We start from the raw sequence: 21860 nt of genomic DNA, 5'->3' as shown, positions 1-21860 counted from the left end.
TGATCAGAGAGAAGTGGGAGAGATGGAATGTTTAAAGGTGTGTGAGCAGAAAGTGCATGCCTTTTCTCGGGGAAGATGATGATATAGGTAGACTGTGAGGGAGTGTATAATTAGAGATGTCAGTGTTTAAACAGTGCTTTGAGTTCCAGGATGTTAAATGTGCAAGAGAGAAGTGTTACAGAGCTCCTTCCAGTGGCCCCATGTATTTACAACAAAGTAGGAGACCCTTGAACCAGCATTTTGTAAATAGGAAAAAGATTTGGAACAATTAAAAAAACACACAAATAATTGAAATTTCTCATGTGTCACTCCATATAACTTTTTCTTTGTGTTTTTAGGGTTGTAGGAAATGTTATCTCAAATATTTCTTTTTTTTTAAAGATTTTTAACTACGTGTTCTGATTAATTTACTTACAGAACTGAGATTCTTTTTTTTTTTTTTTTAATTATTTATTTATTTATTTATTTATGGCTGTGTTGGGTCTTCGTTTCTGTGCGAGGGCTTTCTGTAGTTTCTGTGGGCTTTCAAGTGGGGGCCACTCTTCATCGTGGCGCGCGGGCCTCTCACTATCGCGGCCTCTCTTGTTGCGGAGCACAGGCTCAGTAGTTGTGGCTCACGGGCCTAGTTGCTCCGCGGCGTGTGGGATCTTCCCAGACCAGGGCTTGAACCCGTGTCCCCTGCATTGGCAGGCAGATTCTCAACCACTGCACCACCAAGGAAGCCCTATTTCTTCGTTTAAAGGAATCTTACCTATAGGATGTGCCTCTATAATTATAGTATTGACTATGTTTTATGGCAAGTGTATAGTTGGTGTGTATAACTTAATTGCAGAATTGTTTATAATTACAAAGAGTTAGAAAAACCTCAATAAATAGGTAAATGGCTAGGTAAAATATGAGAAATCTATTATGGACTATTTTTATTATGCAACCTTCAGTAGACTGGGGTAGATGGGTTGTACTGACATAGAAAGACCTCCAGCATCTTAAGAGAAAAAACTACAGAGCAATATATATGTTATCATATTTATGTTTTAAAAGAACCAAAACCTCTAAAACCATGTACATCTGAGTTCATATAGGTAGAAAAATTCATAGCCGAAGGATTGGGACAGTGTATGTGGGATTAATGGTGGTTATCTCCTGTGTGGAGGTAGAAAAAGGAGATTTTTCACAGTTCATTCTGTAGGATTTGTGTAATTTGAATCTTTAACGATGATAATTTGTAACTTGGGTTATAAGAAAAAATTTTTAAATGAAACTTAAGTAGCGTTGTAGATGGATTCTCTTTCAGAAGATATAAAATTTAGAGAAGGAATTTGAACACTTAAAAATTCCAATGTCTAGGGTTTCATCAGAATATTGAAGTTGTCAAGTGAAAAAATATGTACAAGCAAAATTTCTTCCTGAAACTAATATAATATTGCAAGTCAACTATACCTCAAAAAAAGTAAAATTTTTTATTCGTAAGAACATAAATTCAACCAGACATAGGAACTTCAATAATTTGATTGGTCAGCTAAATTGCATTCAGTTTTCATTTCAATAAGGTTTAATAGTCTTTGCCTACAGCTAGATTGCTTTTAACCAGGTGTGTGAAGTCTGTGATCTACGTCATGTCTGAATATCTTGTTAAGCAAGGTGTTCATAAGTGCTTTTATGTAATTGAACTTAAGTTGCCGTTTTCTGAGAGTGATGCCTGTAGGTGCAAGTCCTTGCTTCAGTTAGGGAGATATTTATTCCAAGTGTATTACATTATTAAGAAAATTTGCACTTTGGAAGCACAAGCTGATGTGGGATTAGAAAATCTCCTGTGCTCCATACAACTACTGTTTGTGTTATTGGAGCAATTACTGAAGAGTGGTGGAGAGTTGATTTTTAGTCTTTTGTAGTTACTTTAAGCAGAACTATTTATTGCGAGGTTTGGTGAGACAAATCAAAGACCTGAAATAGGGATTGCTACCCTAATAAGCACAATTTTGAGTTATGAATACCTACCCGGTAAACATGCCCTGCATGCCTGATTGGCAAATTATTTGCTGTTATATTTTCCCAGCTACCCCAAGATTACAGATAACCCACTAATCTGTACAAGTGGGCCAGCTGTGCTCTCAAGGGGCTGGTCTGTAAAACTGACAGATTCAACCTCTTTATCTTTCATTTTCCTAACCAGGGATGACTTTCTTCTCCCAGCTCTGTTACTTTGATCTTAGAAAATTTCTCTACATATGTCATCCTTTTATTCCTTTTAGTTCCTGCGTAGTTGTGCAAAGAGAAATATTGCTCCTCCTTCTTCTTCCTCAATTCCTCCCCTTCCCTTTTTCTTTGTTCCCATAGTGAACCAAAATAAATGACAGTAATGATTATTGGTAACAGTAGTGCTTCCTCTGTCAAGGAGAAGGCAGGTTTTGAATTGGAATTGATATATGGTATTTCATCGAATCTAAGATGCCACTTATTGGGAAATGTACCATTTATACATGGACCACAAAGAAAGAAAATATGACTGTCTTAAAATCAATGCTTTCAATATCTGAAGTCCTAGAAAGTATTGTGAGGATGCTTTCAGAATACCACAGGCTAAGTAATCTGTTTGTCTTTACCTTAAAGCAGTGATGAATCTTAGCATCACTAATAGGGAGTCACCAGCCAATATAAAAAACATACATACTTGCGAATAATTCTTGTCCCTCAGTTTTAACCTAAATCAGTCAAGCTTTTAGATTTCTCTTCCAGTTTGCGGGAAATACAAGGAATAGAGGAACTGGTCAGACCACACAATGTGGAATCAATTAGGCATAGCCAGAGGTGAGAAATTCAACAAGAAAATTGCTCCTGGCTTATCAGTAAGTCAGTGTCTTGGAGGAAAACAGGGCATTAGGGGAGACCATTCTGGATTCAAAGAGACTTATGAGACATAACAATCAAATGTGGGCTGTGATCCTTTATTATATTCTAGAATAAACAAATCAGCTGTAAAAGACATTTATTTTTGTTAATAGGGAAAATGTGAATATGAACATTGTATTAGATGAACTAGAGCATTATCTTAGGTGTGATAATAATATGGTTTTGTAGAAAAATGTCCTCATTTTATATGTTACTTTGCTTTTATTAATTCTTAATGATATACTCTGAAAATACTAAGGCCCTTCACCAGGTTTCTAGCTTTAATTTGCTAATACAATGTACACAGAACAAATCATGTAACTGTCAGAACAAAGAATTGAGGCCCAGAGGAGTACAGTCTGTAGAGGTATTAAAAAGTACCAAATGCATAGCCTATAGCAATCTCTATAGCAATCAAAGAAGAATCCTCAAAAACCATAGAATATCAAGCTGGAGGGGACTGCAGGTGTCCTCAGATGTCAGAGGGAGGAAATACTTGGCCCTTGTGCTGTGACTCCCCATGTAATAGAAGTTGCTAATCAGTCATGGCTTTCCTTCCTGTATGAGAGACAGGGTCACTGAATCCTTTTCAGAGGTGCTCTCTAGAGCCAATACCAATTAAAAACCTGTTGGCACTTATTGTGAAACTTATTTTACCATCTCTCAGTCAAGCCCATTCATTTTGCAGAAGGGGAAGCTGAGGCTGGGTGGTATAGTGGAAAGCTTCGGGGACACGAGTTAAAGAATTTGCAGGATTTCTTCAGTGTGAGAAACTTTTATGAGCTAACAAATGTTTAGTGTGAATTTTATTAGTTTATCAAATAGTTAAAATTTAAGTTTGTTTGGAGATGGATACTGGTTTAGAGAATACCTCTTTCCCTATAAAATTGTACTCAGGATCTCAAGTTTCACACAATAAGCCAATGTAAATCAGGGAGATTGAAGTTAGAAATAATATCAAAGTTGAAGGCTGTTGTTGAATTACATGTATTGAAGATAGTGAATTTAATATTGCATCACTCTGAATTTTCTTGTAAAAATGTGTTGAGTCTATAACTTGTCTTAAAAACAGTTGTTTTTTGTCATTAGCATTTAAATTGTTTTAAAAAATTGGTATTTGATTATTATATTTAATCTTTAATTCTCTGAATGTATTACTTTTACCATCAGAATTACTTTTTTTTTTTTTTTTTTTTGGCTGCGACGCAAGGCTTGTGGGATCTTAGTTCCTCAACCAGGGATTGAACTTGCGCCCTCGGCAGTGAAAGCACAGAGTCCTAACCACTGGATCACCAGGGAATTCCAGAATTACATTTCTTTAAATGAACAAACCAAACCAAAAAAAACCAAGAATGTAGAAACAGAGAACAGAGTATGCAGGGTATATAGAAGTAGAAATATAATGTTATATACATGAAACATATAATGTTCAAGCCAATATTACTTCAATTAAAAAAAACTCAATAAAAAGGAATTACATTTCTTAAAAAAAAGGGAGAAATGATTTAGTAGTGAATTTTTCTGGATGTGCTGCATTATTGGGATGTGGACTTCGTCTTCAAGGCTTTCCAGAGCCCTCAGCCTGCAAAGAATTTTTGACAGTGTAATGTGTTGTATTAGTTAATGATTTTCAGATGAATTAGATTGTATCCTCCTTTAGCAGATTACTTAGCTGATGCTAATCACAGTGATGGAGAGTAGACTAGTTGAGAATCAGTGTTCTTTTAGCACATTGTTTTTTCCTTTTTTCTTTTTGGCCACGTCGCGCGGCATACGGGATCTTAGTTCCCTTACCAGGGATTGAACCCATGCCCCCTGCAGTGGAAGTGCAGAGTCTTAACCACTGGACCACCAGGGAAGTTCCTCTTTTAGTGCATTTATATTAAAGTTTTATTTTGGGAAAATATTTATATTCTGTGTATTGTCCATTAATGAGCTAATAGAATACTTATTTGGGGCTGATAGTTTTCTGTGTGCATTTAATCTTTTATCAAAGGTCAGTGACCCATGGGGGGAAAAGGGTAGAACACATAAAAGTTTGATTTACAATTGGGTTATTGGTTTAGTTTTTTCATATTACAGTTACTTTATTAAGGACCAGCAATAACAACAAATCCCCCAGACCTCATGCAGTGTTGTGGTGCAGTGAAAGTGAGATGCTTGTACAGTGCATGATAACTTAATAGATCTTTACAATTATAATTTTTAAAAATATGAATGAACATAGGATTTCTATAAGTCTGGCCTTGTACTACCTTTTTTGGGAAAGTTCAAACTGTTGTTTCAGGTTGTTTTGGATTTTAGTTTTAAAATGTGATTTCCTTTTTTTTTGAAAGGTATGACTGAGAAAATTGCACCGTACTCATCATGGTGATCAGCATACACATTACGGTGGCTTTTTTGTCAAATATTAACTATGTGATATTTTTGTATGCTGAAATACTTTGATAAGACCAAATTCTTTATAGAAATAAAGATACCTTTTCAAATGAAATGAAAACTGGTCATTCCAGAGTTCTGCCCCACAGAATTAATCCCCTTAAGAATCAGTGGCATTATAGTGTAAGATAGTTAAGAAAAAAGAAAGTTCTTTCATAAATAAGCAACTTGAGTTTATATTTCTTTATATTTTGATTTTCATTTTTTATACATTTTAGCTATATCCAGCCTGGCCAAAGCACAATCATGGGAGACCTCAGACAATTTCCATGCTGCTATTCCTGAAATGTGGATTTCCTTTACCTGTGTTCTTCTACTGCCTCTTTGCTCTTCTGGATCAGTTCTTGTTGTACAAGTCCCTTTATTTATAGTTTTGCTTTTCCAAATGATTGCCCCTTTCCTATGAATTCTCAAGAGTTGTTAACATGTATTATGGTTATTTGTCCCTTACTAATCTGGTGAACAAGTGAGAAACCATTTGTCCTACGATGATTATACATATTTTTAGCCCATTTTTCTCTGTGATTAAATTATTTAGATTGTGAGTATTCTTCACATCATTGCTATTTATAAGTTATTTATTCCTAAAATATATTGATAGCATGGTCGTTGAAAAGTATGAAAAATTATTTCATCTGTATAGTTTTGGAGGGTCCATATATTGCTTAAAATACTTAGTTCAGAAAATGTTTTCCTTTAAAAATAATGCTCAGTATATACGCCATAAACCCCAAATTTGTTGGTTAGTTTTGAAGCATTAAATTTTAGTTGTTAAAATGTCAGTGATGGAAGGTAAGTGAACAGTCTTATAAACTTCTTTGAAAAAACTAAACATTTATTTTGACTTATTTGCTTCAGTCTTTTATACCTGCAAGAAATTTCGCTTTGAAAAAGTTTCACTGCCTTTGAATAATTTGAAGTGAAGATTCTTTCTTTTTTAAAGATGGACTGTAGCTTCACATTTTTGCACATCTTAGACATTATTATGAAAATTAAGATTTTTGTCATAGTTATGCCAATGTCGATTCTCTAGTTAGAATTTTCTATTAAATATTTGTTTATTTGCAGGTATATTTGCTTACTTAAACTACCATGTTCCTCGCACGAGACGAGAAATTTTGGAGACCCTAATCAAAGGCCTTCAGAGACTGGAGTACAGAGGATATGATTCTGCTGGTATTTCCTTTAAAAAAATATTATGGGTGTTGCATGGTTCTTGAATAAATAGAAAGGGTTTTTTGTTTGTTTTAGGTTACTAGATTCTTTATAATGTTCATTTTGTTGTTTCTGGTAAATCTAAAATCTGAAGAATTTTTGTCTTTTATCATGTTTAAAGGGTTTGTTCATGCAATTTCAGCAGCATTAGCATTTATGTAGAATATTGCTTCTTACGGGTATCTTCTTTTGCTAAGAATGTTGTTATAAAAACAAATCACATGGGGCATTTTCATTATAAAACAGAGTTCTTAAGGCCTTACTCTGTACATTTTTTTTTCTTTCCTGTAACTTTTCATTTCTTTTTCTCCGTGGATTCCATGCTTTTGGCATGTGAACTTGCCCAAGATTCTTCTATCTTAGATAAACAAAAAAGCAGATAAAAATAACTTTTTGTCAACTTTATGTTCTACTCCAGCTTCTTCCCTTAACTGTATCAGGGGTCCCCAAGACCATCTCCAGTTTCAGTGATTCCCTAGGAGGACTCAGCATATAGTTGTACTCATGGCTATGGTTTATTACAACAAAAGAATACAAAGCAAAATCAGCAAAGGGAAAAGGTGCATGGGGTGAAGTCTGGAGGAGAGCAGACATAAGCTTCAGGATTCTCTCCCTGTGCAGTCATGCAGGATATGCTTAATTCCCCCAGTGAGTTGGACAAAATGTGTGAAATGTTGTATACCAGGGAATCTCATTAGTAACTCAGTGCCCAAGACTGTCACTGGGGGCTGGTCATGTAGATACCCTCTGCTTAACATGTGCCAAAATTCCAGGCTCCTAGAAGGGAAGCAGACATTCAGCATAAGCCACGTTGTTTGCACCAACAGTGTAGGTGCAGTAAACCATACTTAATCAGTTACTGTGGTGGGAACCCTCCTGAAATCCAAGTTCACAGATGCCAGCCAATGGCCAACTTTGCAAGCAGGCCTTTCTAAGACAGCAGTCTTGGGCCTGCCATATTAACTCTTTTCTGTACACTCAGCATTCCTGGTTGTAACGGACATTTATCTTCCATGACTCTTCCTCAGTTAATGGAAAGTCAATTCCTCAACTCCTTTGTTCTTAAAATTCTCTTTCCTCAGCTTGTCTGACAGCACATCTTCTCATTCTCTTCCTAACACGCTGATTATTTTCTGTCTGCTTTGGGAGCTTCTTTTCTCCCACCTGTTACTTATATTAATGTTCTTCAAGGTACTTTCATAGGCCCACTTTTCTTATTTTGTATTTTCGTGGGTGAGCTCTGACTTCATCAGCCTCCTGTATGTTTTTGTTTTTGTTTTTTTTAATTTTTATTTTGGCCGCGTTGGGTCTTTGTTGAGGAGTGTGGGCTCTTTGTTGCGGGCTTCTCTCTAGTTGCGGTGCATGGGTTTAGTTGCGCCGTGGCATGTGGGATATTAGTTCCCCGACCAGGGGTTGGAGCCACGTCCCCTACATTGGAAGGCGGATTCTTAACCACTGGACCACCAGGGAAGTCCCAACCTCCTGTAGGGTTGTGACTTACAATCCAGATGTATTTCCCGTGCTGCACACCTGTATTTCCAGCTGCCTCCTAGAAATTTCTCCCCGGATAAACCACGATATTACAGACTTTGCATGTGCAGAATTGAACTGCATACACTCCATTTCTCACCCCACTCTTCACTCTGTTCTTTCTGTGTTCTTTTATCAACAGTCAGTCATTCAGCAAGTCCTTTGAGCCTGGGAGGTGTCCCAGACGTCTCCTGCTTTCTCACGTTACCTGCAGTCAGTTCTGCTTCTCAGTATCACCCATCTCTTCATGACCGTTGTGTAGCTCAGGCCTTCCTCATTTTTGCTTTGCTGTAGGTGTAACTTCTGACAGCAGGTTTCTTCTTCCTGTTTCTCTCCTCCAATCTTTATACTGTTTCCAAAGGGAGTTTTCTGAACTCTTTCGCCATGTAATTTCTCTGCTTGAAACTACTCAGTGCTTTTCCAGTACCTTCAGAGTAACTTTTTCAAATTCCGTAGGAACTTTAGTAGAATCTTGAGAGATGTGTTCCCTGACATTCCCTCCTTACCCTGCTTCTGCAGTGGGTGCCCATCTTCTTTGTTTCTCCACTGTACTTCAGTTGCAACCTGTAGTACTTTTATTATAACCACATAACTTTTATTATATTAGAACCACACTGTATTGTAATTATTTTTTTCCTTGTCTGTCTTCTCAATAGACTATTGAGAAATTTAAGAACAGGAACTGAGTTTTCTTCATTTTTATCTCTAGCAGCTACCATGGTTGTTGACATATAATAGGTTTTCAGTAAATTTTGAATTGATAAGTAAGTGAACTAATCAGATGAAAAAAAATATTTTTTCCTTAGAAGTTTTGCCTTACAGTGATAATCTAAGTAGTAGTCAGTTTCTAAATCTTGCTTTTCTACCTCTCGGTGATTTAGGTGTGGGGATTGATGGAGGCAATGACAAAGACTGGGAAGCCAATGCCTGCAAAATCCAGCTCATTAAGAAGAAAGGAAAAGTTAAGGCGCTGGATGAAGAAGTTCACAGTAATGTACTTAGTTTGGATTTTGAACCCCCCTCCTCTTTTCTTCCTTCTCCCTTCCCTACCAGATTACTTTTCCTCCCATATTTTGGGGCCCATTTTGAGAATAGTGATTCTTAAAGTTGAAGGGAGGGAAGAAAAGTAGTTTTGATACTATCTGTACTGGTTTTAATATCCCTTAGTTTCAAAAAATGATATTAACTAGGGAAGGAACTTAATTATGTACATTGTGTTCAGAGCGAGCTTAATATCCTAAAATGAAGTAGCCATCATTCCTGAGGAAGGGCCTTTCATAAGACAAAAGGTATTTTCAGTGGTGCCCTTATTCATGTGTCGTCACTTGGTGGTTGTCTTCACTTTGGACTAAACGCTGAGTTTGGATGTGTAGTCAGTCTGGATGTTGCACCTTTTAGTAGGTCTGATACAATCAGGTATCATATTTTTCCCTCATGATTTTCTTACTTCCCTGGCATAAAGTAGTTGCCAGAGGTACATGTTCCATTAAAGAGGGTATACTTTACAGTATTTAGTTCATTACATTATGTTTATACATTTTATTTTTTCACAGGAAACTTGAAAACAAAAACTTTGAAGTAGATTGATTGAAAAAACATTTTAAAAAATCCTCTAAAAAGCCAGGAAACAGTAGGTTTTTTATATACCTGCTCAAATGGATGCCGTCGTTATCATTGTAAAGAAGTGCAGGTGGAAGAGGAGAACGATGGATTTAGTCATTTTTAATTTTCACATAAGCCAGACATTTAGCTTTGTGGTACAATTGATGCTTGAACAACACGTGTTTGAACTGCTCAGGTCCACTTATATGCGAATTTTTTTTCAATAGTAAATACTACATTATTACACCATCCACAGTCGGTTAAATCCATGGAGGTGGAACCTTGGACACAGAGGGCTGACTATAAGTTATGCTCGGATTTTCGACTGCTTGGTGGTCAGCACCCCTAAACCCCCGTGTTGTTCAAGGGTCAACTGTACTTGCTTAACAAATTAAATCAGTACTTATTTTTTATGTATTGTGGGTAAGATTAGCTTGGGATAAAGCAGACACCCAAAAAACTACACTTCAAAAACTGTGGTTATAAATATTTGGTCTAATGTGTGTACTGCATCCTGTTTACCAGGCTGATTATAGTAGGTTCTACAGGAGAGAACAAACAAGATTGGTTTAAGATTCAGGGGAGAGCTAGTTCCCACAAGTTAGGAAGACTTGGGATACGTAAGGAATGGCTGCTGATTATATTTGGGCAGTGAAGGTGAGAAGGGAGGACCTTCTGAGTAGATTAGCTTGGAAAAAGATAAGAATAGGGAAGGCAAGTTTGATGGAATGGTAGGTAGTCCTTTTAATCTACTTTGTTGGTAGGTGAGTGGGAGGCTAGAAAGGCAGATTGTGACCAGAATCACCATCTTTGAATGTCAACATATTGAAACATGCCTCCTCCTGCAGGAAGGTGACCCCTTTCCTGGAATGGGTCACTTGGCAGACAGTGCTGGTCAGTTTGTAACTCACGTGATGAATCACTTGGAAGAGCAATCTGGCAATGTCTAAATGGGAGATGCCTATACCTTGTGGCCAAGCACTTCCACTCTTGGGCAGGTACTCGAAAGAAACACTATGACAAGGAGACATGACAATAAGATGCATTGCAGCAAAGTTTAGAAGCAACCTAGAATAAGTTGTATGTGATAGTGAATGACCATGTGTAGCTTTTGAAAGACATGTACTGGATCTGGTTCTGCATGTGGGGACATGCATAATTTCTGAGAACTTAATGTTGAGTGAAAAAAGCAACCTAGAGAAGGATATGCAAAGTATTGTACCATTTAAAAAAAAAGAACACTATAATTTATGGATATAGTAGCATAATAGAAATTTGAAGGCATAGGTGGGAAAGCTCTTGTGAATCCTCTGGGGAGGAAAGGGATGGAGCAGGGTAAAAAGGAGGCACCAACTGCATTTTTTTACATTTTCGGGTTTATTTATTTATTATTTATTTTTGGCTGCGTTGGGTCTTTGTTGCTGCGCGCGGGCTTTCTCTAGTTGCGAGGAGCGGGGGCTACCCTTGGCCGTAGTGCGCGGGCCTCCCACTGCAGCGGCTTCTCCTGTTGTGGAGCTCGGGCTCTAGGTGCGTGGGCTTCAGTAGTTGCAGCATGCGGGCTTCAGCAGTTGTGGCTTGTGGGCTCTAGAGTGCAGGCTCAGTAGTTGTGGCGCACAGGCTCAGTTGCTCCGCGGCATGTGGGGTCTTCCCGGACCAGGGCTCGAACCCGTGTCCCCTGCATTGGCAGGTGGATTCTCAACCACTGTGCCACCAGGGAAGCCCACATTTCAGGGTTTAAAAAAGATCTAAAGCGTAAATGGTTAGACATTAACATTTGTTAAGTTGGAGTGTGGTTATTTCGATGTTTGTGATGTTTATTTTATTATTCCCAGCAAGTTTTAGTGTTTAACCTCTTAAGACAAAAGGGAAGGAAGACATCTCAGAGAAGACCTTTAGATTGCTTTTTGGTAGCTCCTGACTTTGATAATACTTGCTAACATTTATTGATTGCTTTCTGTGTCCCAGGCACTCTACTAAGTGCCTTCTGTATAGTCCTCATCAAAACCCATGAAGTAGGTGAAATTATCATCCTCATTTTGCAGATGAGAAAATTGAAGCTCAGAGGAGCAGGTACTGACATTAGATGGTGTAAGCAGTAAAAGCAGTGAAGTTTGGGGGCAGAGGAAAGGCAGAAGAGGACTGCTGTTCTAGGGCATGACAACAAGGAGAGATTTTTTAATATTTTATGTCTTAAAGATGTAAAGCACAAATGGTTATATGTTAACATTTGTTATCTGGGTGTAGGTATTTGAGTGTTTCATAATTACCAGCAAATTAAATATGTTTGAACTATTAAAAAAAAAAAAAAGAAAGATGACATCTGAGAATAGGTACACAGAGGGCAAGGAACCTTGGGAGTAATAAGGGTGGGGGGAAGACAGAAGATGCAAGAAAGGAAATTATTGAGGCGTTACAGCTCAGAAAGTCAAGGCATAGGTAGGGAGTTAGCCTTTATAAGAGTTAAAGGGGGGCTTCCCTGGTGGCGCAGTGGTTGAGAATCTGCCTGCCAATGCAGGGGACACGGGTTCGAGCCCTGGTCTGGGAAGATCCCACATGCCGCGGAGCAACTAGGCCCGTGTGCCACAAGTACTGAGCCTGCGCGTCTGGAGCCTGTGCTCCACAACGAGAGAGGCCGCGACAGTGAGAGGCCCGCGCACCGCGATGAGGAGTGGCCCCCACTTGCCGCAACTAGAGAAAGCCCTCGCACAGAAACGAAGACCCAACACAGCCAAAAATAAAATAAATATAAAAAATGAAAAAAAAAAAAAAAGAGTTAAAGGGAAAAGAAAAGCTAATTAAAACAGAGTTATGAGGTGAAGGGGAAACCTGAGTAAGGTAGATTGAGGGACTATATAGGTAGGATTGAGGCTTAAAAAGGGTATAAAAAATGTCATGAGCTGTTGGGGAATTGAATGAGTTCTCAGTTTAGTGAATAGGGAACATGGATACATGTTCCTTAAATGGCAACAGTTAAATAGATTTGATAATTACCCATGAACTTGAAATGGACTCAATTTACAGAATTTTGTGACTTTCTTCAGTGTTGCTTGGCAGCTTGCGGCGGGCGGGGGAGAGAAAACTGAGTGTAGCGTTGTCTAGACTTAAGGTTCAACAAGGGGCTTTAGAATGGAGTAACAGTGGATAGGAAGAGTCCGGATTGGAGCCCTGATTAATTTATACAACATGCAATATTTCTTGCGGGGAATATGCGTATTGTCATAGCAATGATCTTTTTCTTACTAGTCATTAGATAATGTTCCTTTGGCAACAGTGAAATAGGTATGGTAATTACCGTGAATTTGAAATGAGTTCATTTTATAGAATCTTGTTGCTTTCTCCAGTGTACTTTCTCTTGCCAGCAAGTGGGGGCACATACTGCTTTTAATTATAGTTAACCCAAACAACTAGTCAAATGTTTTCACTGCTTGCATTGCCTGTTAAGTAGTAATAAATGGAAATCCTTACTTTTCTGGAGGTCATTTATCAGGTCTCCTTAATTTTTCAGAACACAGTTAAGCCAGAAAAGAATACATTGATGATTTTATCCATTGATTGAACTACCCAACAAAAGTTTGAGTATCTGTCCTATATAGCTTAGTGCTTACGATTCAAAGATAATAAGACAAGCTGCTACCTTTGTAGATCTTAAATTCTGGCAGAAGCCAGGTAGACAACATGTCATAAATGTTATAATAGTATGGCAGAGTATACATTGTGGTTTTAGTCTTAGGTTCTGGAGTCAGGCACTCTTGGGTTCAAATCCTGTCTCTGTTTCCTATTAGTTGTGACCTAGGGCAGGTTCTGTGACCTCGTGAAGCCTCAGTTTCTTTATCTATAAAATGGGGACAGTTGTACCTAACAGTACCTAATTGTATTGTGAGGATTCAATAACAAAATGAATATTTATTGAGTACCTATTATATACCAGCCATTGTTCTAAGCCCTTAGGACAAAGAAAAGATAAGCAAACTCCCTGCCCAGATGGAGCTTACTGTCTAGTGAGAGGGCCAGATGACAAACAATAAATAATGTTAAGTAGTGATTAGTGCCATGAAGAAAAAGTATGGTAGAGATGACATTTGAGCAGAGATCACGTGATTGTCTGAAGAAGGGAATTCTAGGCAGAGGGAACACCAAGTGCGTAGATTCAGTGTGGGTTTGGCCTGCTTATAGCTGGAAGTCAGTGGGGCTAGAGCTCAGTAAGTGAGGGAGAGAGTGGCAGGAGATGAGGCTAGAGAGGAGGCTGATGGCTAGGTCATGGAGGGTCTTCAGAATGATGGATTTTACTCTGTGTGTCGTGGGAAGCCACTGGAACATTTTGCATAGGGGACTGACGTTGATCTAACTTCTGTTTTGAAAGGATCACTTTGGTTAGATTGTACAGAAGACTGGACACAGGGCGACCAGTTAGGATTCTGTTTAGTAGTCCATGTAGAGATGATGGCGGCTTAGGCCACAGTGATAGGGATAGAGTGGGGCGATGTCTATAGTACCTTGCACAGAGTAAGTTCTCCATAAATGTTAGCTGTTGTTATTTGTAAAAGGTGCATTGAAAGCTTCGAGGAGTGATTGGAGAGGGTTGGGAGAGAAGGATGGAAAGGTAGGTGGGGACCAGATGGCGAAGGGCCTTTGTATACCATGAAAAGGTGTTTCGGGCTTTATCTTGTGAGAAAATGGTTCTCTGGTTTTATGTTAGAATTTGAGAATCTTTTTTTAAATCCATGTGACCAGGTTTAGGATGATTCATATGGGTAGCTATGGATGCAAACCACATTTTAAGCAACTGGAAGTCTATTTAAGGATTTTAAGCATTGTTTCTTAATCAGATTTGTATTTTAGGATGACCTCTGTTTAGCCAGGATAAAATCTACAAAGACTATGTACTAAAATGCGTGGACTTTCCTGTTCACACTTCTGAGCATTTTGCTCTTAATTTAGACCTAATTCTGATAAGGTTTGTTATCTGGTTTCTTAGCCAAATGAAATTTCTATTTAGGAAATTAGAAGGAGACATTACTGGTAGATGCTATACTAGAACTGTCTTTTTTTTTTTTCTTTTCCCTGGAGGAAGCGAGAAGAGAGAGTTCATAAGGAGAAGGAATTAGAATAGCTGCTTTGCAAGACAGAGGAGCATCAGCCCATAACCTCATACTTTCATAGTGCTGCTTTGTTTTCAAGGACTATTTTTGATTATGCAAGCTCTTCATAATTGCAGTTTATGGTGTGAGATACGGTTACATTCACTGGGGACCAAAGAAATTGCAGTCATAATGTTGTGTGGCATTGAGAAAATGAATTTTTTTTACATGTCTAATTAAAATGATACTGATTTTTTTCAAGGGAAGGATTAAATACAGATTTTTAAAAATCACCTTAACTCTTTTTGACCATAAGTTTGAAAATTTTCAAGCCTCCAGAAAAGTTGAAAGAATAGTACATTAATCATCCATAGACTTCATCTAGTTTTACCAATTGTTAGCATTTTGTCACATTTGCTTTGTCTCTTTGTATACATTATTTTGGTTGTTATTGGAACCATTTGCCCTAAATATTTCAGCTGCATTAACAACTCCTGTTAAGTCTTTTAATTACTGTTTTGAATATGCCTGATCTTCAGTTTCAATAATTATATATTCCAGGTGAGCAGAACTGTAATAATTACATTTAACTTTAGCTTATGGCATTATCTCTACAGCATGATTTAATATTGAAATTTTTTATTTTATCTTCTTCAGAACAACAAGATATGGATTTGGATATAGAATTTGATGTACACCTTGGAATAGCTCATACCCGTTGGGCAACGCATGGCGAACCCAATCCTGTCAATAGCCATCCCCAGCGCTCTGATAAAAATAATGGTATGGACAGACTGTACATGCTCTGGAGTGTTTGTAGAGGGCCAATAATAGGAGAAGAATGAAAACTCTGTTTTCATTATTTTAATATGGAAAATTTCAAGCATATTCAGATGTAGAGAGTATACAGAACCTGATATATCCATCACCCAGCTTTAACATTTATCAATACATAATCAGTTATATTTTTCTGTACCCCACCCAGATTATTTTGGAAGCCAATAGATATCATATAGATAGATATATCACAGATAACTAGATATCATAGCATTTAATTAGTAATTATGTAAGTGTGTATCTCTAAAAGGTAAGGACTTAGTAGATTGATTTATCTCCTAAGTCTCCTAAGAGACTTTTCCTTTTCTCTCCTTTCCTCCTTGCAGTTTACTCTATTGTTTGTCCTGTAGAGTTTCCTACAGTCTAGATCTTGCTAATGGCATGCGTCCTGTGGTGTCATTTAACATGATTCTCTGTCCCTTCTATTTGTTATAAATTGGTATGGTATTTGTTTGTACCTGTAATGTTTGGATGTTTTTCTTTTTGTGTTAGGTCATTGATAATCATTGCCAATATTAATTATTTCTTTAGGGGTTATAAAATGGTGATAGTCTAATACAATCTTTCCTTCGTCATTTATTATCTAAAATACTTCTATAAAGAGAAACTTCTCCATATTAACCACTTGATTACCCTGATGTATAGATTGTATAGGAAAGGCAGGATAAATGTTTGATTTTTTTCCCCTTTATTTACCATTTTTCAAATGAAGCGGTTGTAATGTTCTAAGGTGAACAGAGTTCCTTTTTATTATTACTGTATTATTATAAATTCATGGATTTAAAATATTTCATTTGTTTCAAAACACTGAAGTAATTATCTATATTGATGCACAAAACTTCCCATCTTTAGCCATTGGGAGTTTATTCAGGTTGACTCCTGAGTCCTTTTCATGTGACCCAAGTAGGCTCAGTAGTCTTTGTTATTTTCTGGTAGTTCAAGATGTTACAGGTTTATCTAATCCTGCCCCAAACCTGGAATCAGCCATTTCTCTAAGGAGTCCTAGTTCCTTTCAGTAGAAACGATAATTAAAGACTATAAACCTGGGTGCCATGGTGGCTGCGACATGGGGGGCCCGGAACAGATGCTGGAAGTAGCGGTGGGTACCATGGAGCCAAGGCCTGAGGGGGTGGGCGTGGCGGCCACCGAAACACAACACCCTCTGTTCCCTCCTCTTGTGGCACCTCGTTGCTCCCCTCCATCAGCTGCTGTGAGCCAGTGCCTCCGCCCCAGGAAAAGAAGGAGTGGCGATGAAGAAGACCACCATCTTCCCCCCCCAGACCAAAAGGAGTAGTAGAAAGCCTGTCTTTCACGATTGCTGGGACACAGAGTCTTCAAGCAGTGATAGGGGTGGAAGCAGCAGCAGCGGCAGCAGCATTAATAGCCAGGGCCGGTGGGCCAGGAAGTGGCTTAAAGCACCGCGTCGCCGGGTCCAGCGCCAGCACCCCCCGCCCGTGCCAGGCGGTCTGCATTTGTGCCAAGGCCCTTGCTTGCACATCAGCCAGATCCTGAAGGAGGCCCACTTTCATAGCCGACAGCACCAAGGACGGCCTCGCACATGATGTGCTGGCAGTTTCTTGCCTTCTGTGAAGGGACAGTGCTGTGCAGATTTGATATTTCAACTTAACAGTGTTTTAAAAAGTTGCACAAAAAAATGCCTGTTGGCTTTTCAGTCGATATTTGAAATAACAGGTTAACAGGCAGTTGTTTACTTCTGGTTTTGCTGCACTATTGTGATTAAAAAGGGGTTTTGAAGCTGTTTTTTTATAGGATTCTTTGGAGGGTGGGTATCAAATCTGCATCAAGGTAACCGTAGGAGGATATCTCATCTGCATGTTGAATCCATAGTTTGTCCAATTCAGATTGATTTCTGATCTGTCAATTAGAAATTCTACTTTATGTAAAAAGGCCTTTTAAAAATGCAGAATCTTCAATTTTTAAAATTCAATAAACTAGAGAAGAGTATCTAGTTTCCATGAAAAAAACCGAAGTTTTTTTCCAAAATATAGAATGCTTGATTCAGTTTTGCCCTGAAATTAATTGCCATACCACCTCTTAGTATGTAGATGTCCTGTTGAAAGTACTTGCTCCTTTGTGCCAGGAGAACAATCAGATCCAAGTTACACTGTGTAAGTAAGCATCCTCCCTGATAACTGTCTTCTCTCTTTGTTATATATTTATATTTCCAGAGAGGTCTTTCAGACTCTTGGATGCTCAGATAACTTGTTACCATTACTCCTCCAAAGCCTATATCTCAGACTTAGAAAACATTGCTCAGTTATGAGTCAAGAAACACGTGACGACTTTTTGTCTTACAAACTTTTCCAGCAGTAGCTTACGTGATCTCATTGATAACTCCACCTTGTAGTGTCGAGAATTAAGGAGCAGGTGAAGGCTGACAAAGTGTAGGCTCTCTGAACTGATGTCCGAAGTAACAAGTATTTTGAAACTGTTGGAGAAGGATTTACTTTATGCTTAAAGTAACCCCCAACAGTAAGTAGGGGGCCACATTCCACCACTGAAACTGGAAAGACTGGTGTGGCTTAGAAATACATCAGCAGAGGCACCTCTAGAAGAAACAGCACAGTAGTATATATTTAGAGGTGGATTGTTCCCGTGTTATTTAGTCATGCTAGAGAGCCACCCAAGTTTGAATAACGAAGGCATAGATGAGTCTTCTGCCGCAGTGGCAAGCTGTGTGAACACGGAGCAAGGATGCATCAGGTCATCTTCTTGGGAGAGTGCGGGGAGGGACAACTTGCCATTCTATGTGGAGGAAAGTGCCTTAGAGTCTACTGCCTGCTCTCACCCTCCACTTCACTGGGAGTCCGCACAGCGCACACAGCAGGTCTGAGGAGCATGGATAGCTCTAGAAGGAACTTTCCTCTTTGTCAAGATTAGAAAAGGACACGGGACAGGATGAGATTTTCTTATGTGACAGAACTAAAATTTGAAGATGAGGCCTATAGGAAGAGGGCAAACATATGTACCTCCTTTCCATGGTTTGTTCCTCTAAATGGGTAGAGTTGAAAGGTCAGTTACTTGAAGTAGAAATGTAGAGTTGTGAGGGAAAGTTTCAGCATAGGCCCATGCTTACGGAGGGGATGGTTTGTCCAAGAATTTTTTTTTTTACTACCATCTCCCAAGTTCTAAAACCAGATGTTTGATGAGGATTTTGGATCATAATAGGTTTTGTGGCAGGGAATATGGAAAGGATACATTGCTAATATTTTATCCAACAAAAAGGCAAACAGCAACTAAATGCTGTAAGAAGACAAGCTCTCAGGCACACATGTACACAACACAATTCAGAAATACCCAGGAGGACTCCTGCAGGCTTAATGGATGGCAGCCTGCTGAAACAAAACGTGTATTAACAAGAACATGGGGCTTCCCTGGTGGCGCAGTGGTTGAGAATCTGCCTGCCAATGCAGGGGACACGGGTTCGAGCCCTGGTCTGGGAAGATCCCACATGCCACGGAGCAACTAAGCCCGCGAGCCACAACTACTGAGCCTGCGCGTCTGGAGCCTGTGCTCCGCAACAAGAGAGGCCGCGGTAGTGAGAGGCCCGTGCACCGCGATGAAGAGTGGCCCCCGCTTGCCGCAACTAGAGAAAGCCCTCGCACAGAAACGAAGACCCAACACAGCCAAAATTAAATATAAAAATAAATAAATTAATTTTAAAAAAAGAAGTCTTTAAAAAAAAAAAAAAAGAACATGTAAAACTCAAGAAAGCACGTTCCTTTTATTTCCCACCCAGCTGAAAGAAATGAAAGATGAAACCATCACTGAAACAAAACAGTTTTTTCCCAAATAAGTACAGTTATAGTGCTGGGCTAGCAATTAACTCTTTTACCCTGTTAAACACAAGAATAATCTCCATCCCCTCCTGCATATTTTCTACAGCCTTGGCAGCTTCAGATACATTTCTGTTATGAGGCTACTTGATAGTAAATGGTCATCTTTTAAAACTTCTGTTAGCTCAAGCTAGTAACACCATGTACTTCTATATTGTGCTGCCAAAAAAAAAAAAAAAGACTATAAACCAGGTCTTAGAAGTGCTCATTGCACCTAGGCCTTTTCAGTGGGCAGAGTTAGGAAATATATATACCTCTGTGTATGTGCATGTATAAATTTAAAGAGAAAACAACATAATTTTACACTAACACCTTCAATTCAAATCCAGGTCTGTAAGGTTTTTACTTAACCTCATTGATTTATGGATTTCTTTTCAGTCACACTTAAAAACTTAGTTCTTAACACCAGCAACATACTTATTTGATCTATCAGATGATACATGTACAATGGAATCATAATGTCAACACTACCATAACAGTATGTTGACTGTTTTTTATTTTTTTTTGTCCTTAGGGTATATCTCTCTAGGGATGTATAATCAAATTACTATGTTTTGGAGTCACTTGGAATAATCCTTCTGTATGTAATTGTTCTACTAGCTGGGTATAGCATTATGTTAATATATTTTATTTTGAGTTTTAGGAATTGATTTTCTTTAAAAAATAATTTTTATTTAAAACTATCTAAAATATTTGCATAGTTCTGAGGTCATACCTATAAAAAAGGCATACTAAAATAAGTCTAGATTCTATCTTATTTCCTCTTCCTTATTCCATCTCTTCCTGTATATAAACATTTAACAAAATTTTTGAGTCTGTTCTTTCATAATTTTAAAAAATAAGTGAATATATACATAAGCGTATATATGTATGTATGTGTGTATATATATCCCTTTGAGGTAAGATTTTGTAGTTTAATTCAGTAGCTACCTTTTTAGGTTTTTCATGCTTCACATAATTATTGGATTAGAATGTTAACTACTCAAACTTTTAATACTGACAAGGTCTTTATAAAAGATTTCTGAAAAACTATATGTTATATTTTGAGAATTTGGCTTTAAGGCTTTATATCAGCTATTTATGATTCTCTGTGTTCTAGCATTAAAATTTTAAGATTTATTTTTGTAGTATCATTTTGTGGTATCTTTTCTTTCTTAGAAATCTCGTGAAGTGTTTAACGTTTGGTTTGTAATGAACGTGTTCAGTTCAAGCTCATTTAATGTCAGATCTTTAAGTATATTAAAAAACATTTTGATAATTTGATATAAAATTGAATTTAGTGGTAATTTCTCTCCTGATTTATGTGAACTTTAAATAAGAAATCCACATTAGTTGCCTTTACTTTACATACACTGTCAGTGGCTACAAATAATATTGTCAACTCCTGATTGCACATTCTTACGTTTTTGAAAGTTATTTAATCAAAAAAAGATGAAAACTATCCCACTGTCATCTGTATTTGATCTTGAAATGCTGCTTTAATTTTGGTTTATCTGACATTCTGGGAATTTTCTGGACCTCAGATAAGTTAATTAAACTACAGAACTGAGTAACTGTCCGTTTTTTCTCAATTCTTTAACTTAGGTTTTAAACTCATTTAGTGTAAATTGGATGAAGCCTTTCTCTTTAAACTTAGGAATGTTGTATGCATAAGAATGAATGAACAAAGAAGTGAGAATAATAGTTATTTAGTTCAACCCTTTCATTTTGCAAATGAGGAAACTGGCCCAGGGAACCTGCTTCTTTTACATGGTGGCACTGGACTGGTAGTTTAGCCACAACTGAAGTTGATGTCTCTAGACTCCAGTTTATTATATTAACCCACTATACCCACCTCTTAGCACTGTGTGCTTCTACATGTGAACTGTGCTGCTGATCTACCTGAGGGTAATCTGATGATGAAAAGTGGATAATACTTGATTACACCTGAAAGTGTAGCATGTAACAAATTTTTTGACTTGAGAAAAATCTCTTAATAGTAATGGCAATTTATAGTGTTTATTAGACCTATAATTTTTTGGTCATCAATACTTTTATCTCTTTTAGAATTTATTGTTATTCACAATGGAATCATCACCAACTACAAAGACTTGAAAAAGTTTTTGGTAAGTAAAGTGACCTAAAAAGGCTACCAGTCTTTGAAGAATACTTCTAATGAGAGCATTGAGGTTGTTTGTTGGGATGTACAGTAAATCCTATCTTGATGTGATCAAATAATTCCTAAGACAGTTACAAGGATATGGTGGTTTATTGGACTTTTCTTTGTTGACAGTAGAACTTTTTTGTTTCTTATATGAAAAGAAAATAATTATTTGGCTTGATTATAAATGACCCAAAAGCTTAAAAAAATTGGAATTTGGGGGGATGTCTTTGCATTGTGAGAGACCGTGTCATTTTTAAAAGATTCTAGGGT

General features: G+C 37.8%; 1 protein-coding gene and 1 pseudogene across 1 annotated transcript in view; both read left to right on the top strand.

The window, feature by feature from the left end:
• GFPT1 (glutamine--fructose-6-phosphate transaminase 1) overlaps window positions 1-21860 on the top strand; it is a 65158-nt gene that overhangs the window by 6353 nt on the left and 36945 nt on the right. The window contains exons 2-5 of the mRNA XM_068564846.1: window positions 6397-6504; window positions 8955-9062; window positions 15411-15536; window positions 21494-21552. Coding sequence (XP_068420947.1) covers window positions 6397-6504; window positions 8955-9062; window positions 15411-15536; window positions 21494-21552 — 401 coding nt within the window. The remainder of the gene's footprint in view (window positions 1-6396; window positions 6505-8954; window positions 9063-15410; window positions 15537-21493; window positions 21553-21860) is intronic.
• On the top strand, window positions 16428-17227 carry LOC137777879 (protein VCF1 pseudogene; annotated as a pseudogene).

Source organism: Eschrichtius robustus, chromosome 15, assembly GCF_028021215.1.
Source record: "Eschrichtius robustus isolate mEscRob2 chromosome 15, mEscRob2.pri, whole genome shotgun sequence".
Lineage (NCBI taxonomy): Eukaryota > Metazoa > Chordata > Mammalia > Artiodactyla > Eschrichtiidae > Eschrichtius > Eschrichtius robustus.
This window is presented reverse-complemented; position numbering and strand designations above follow the sequence as displayed.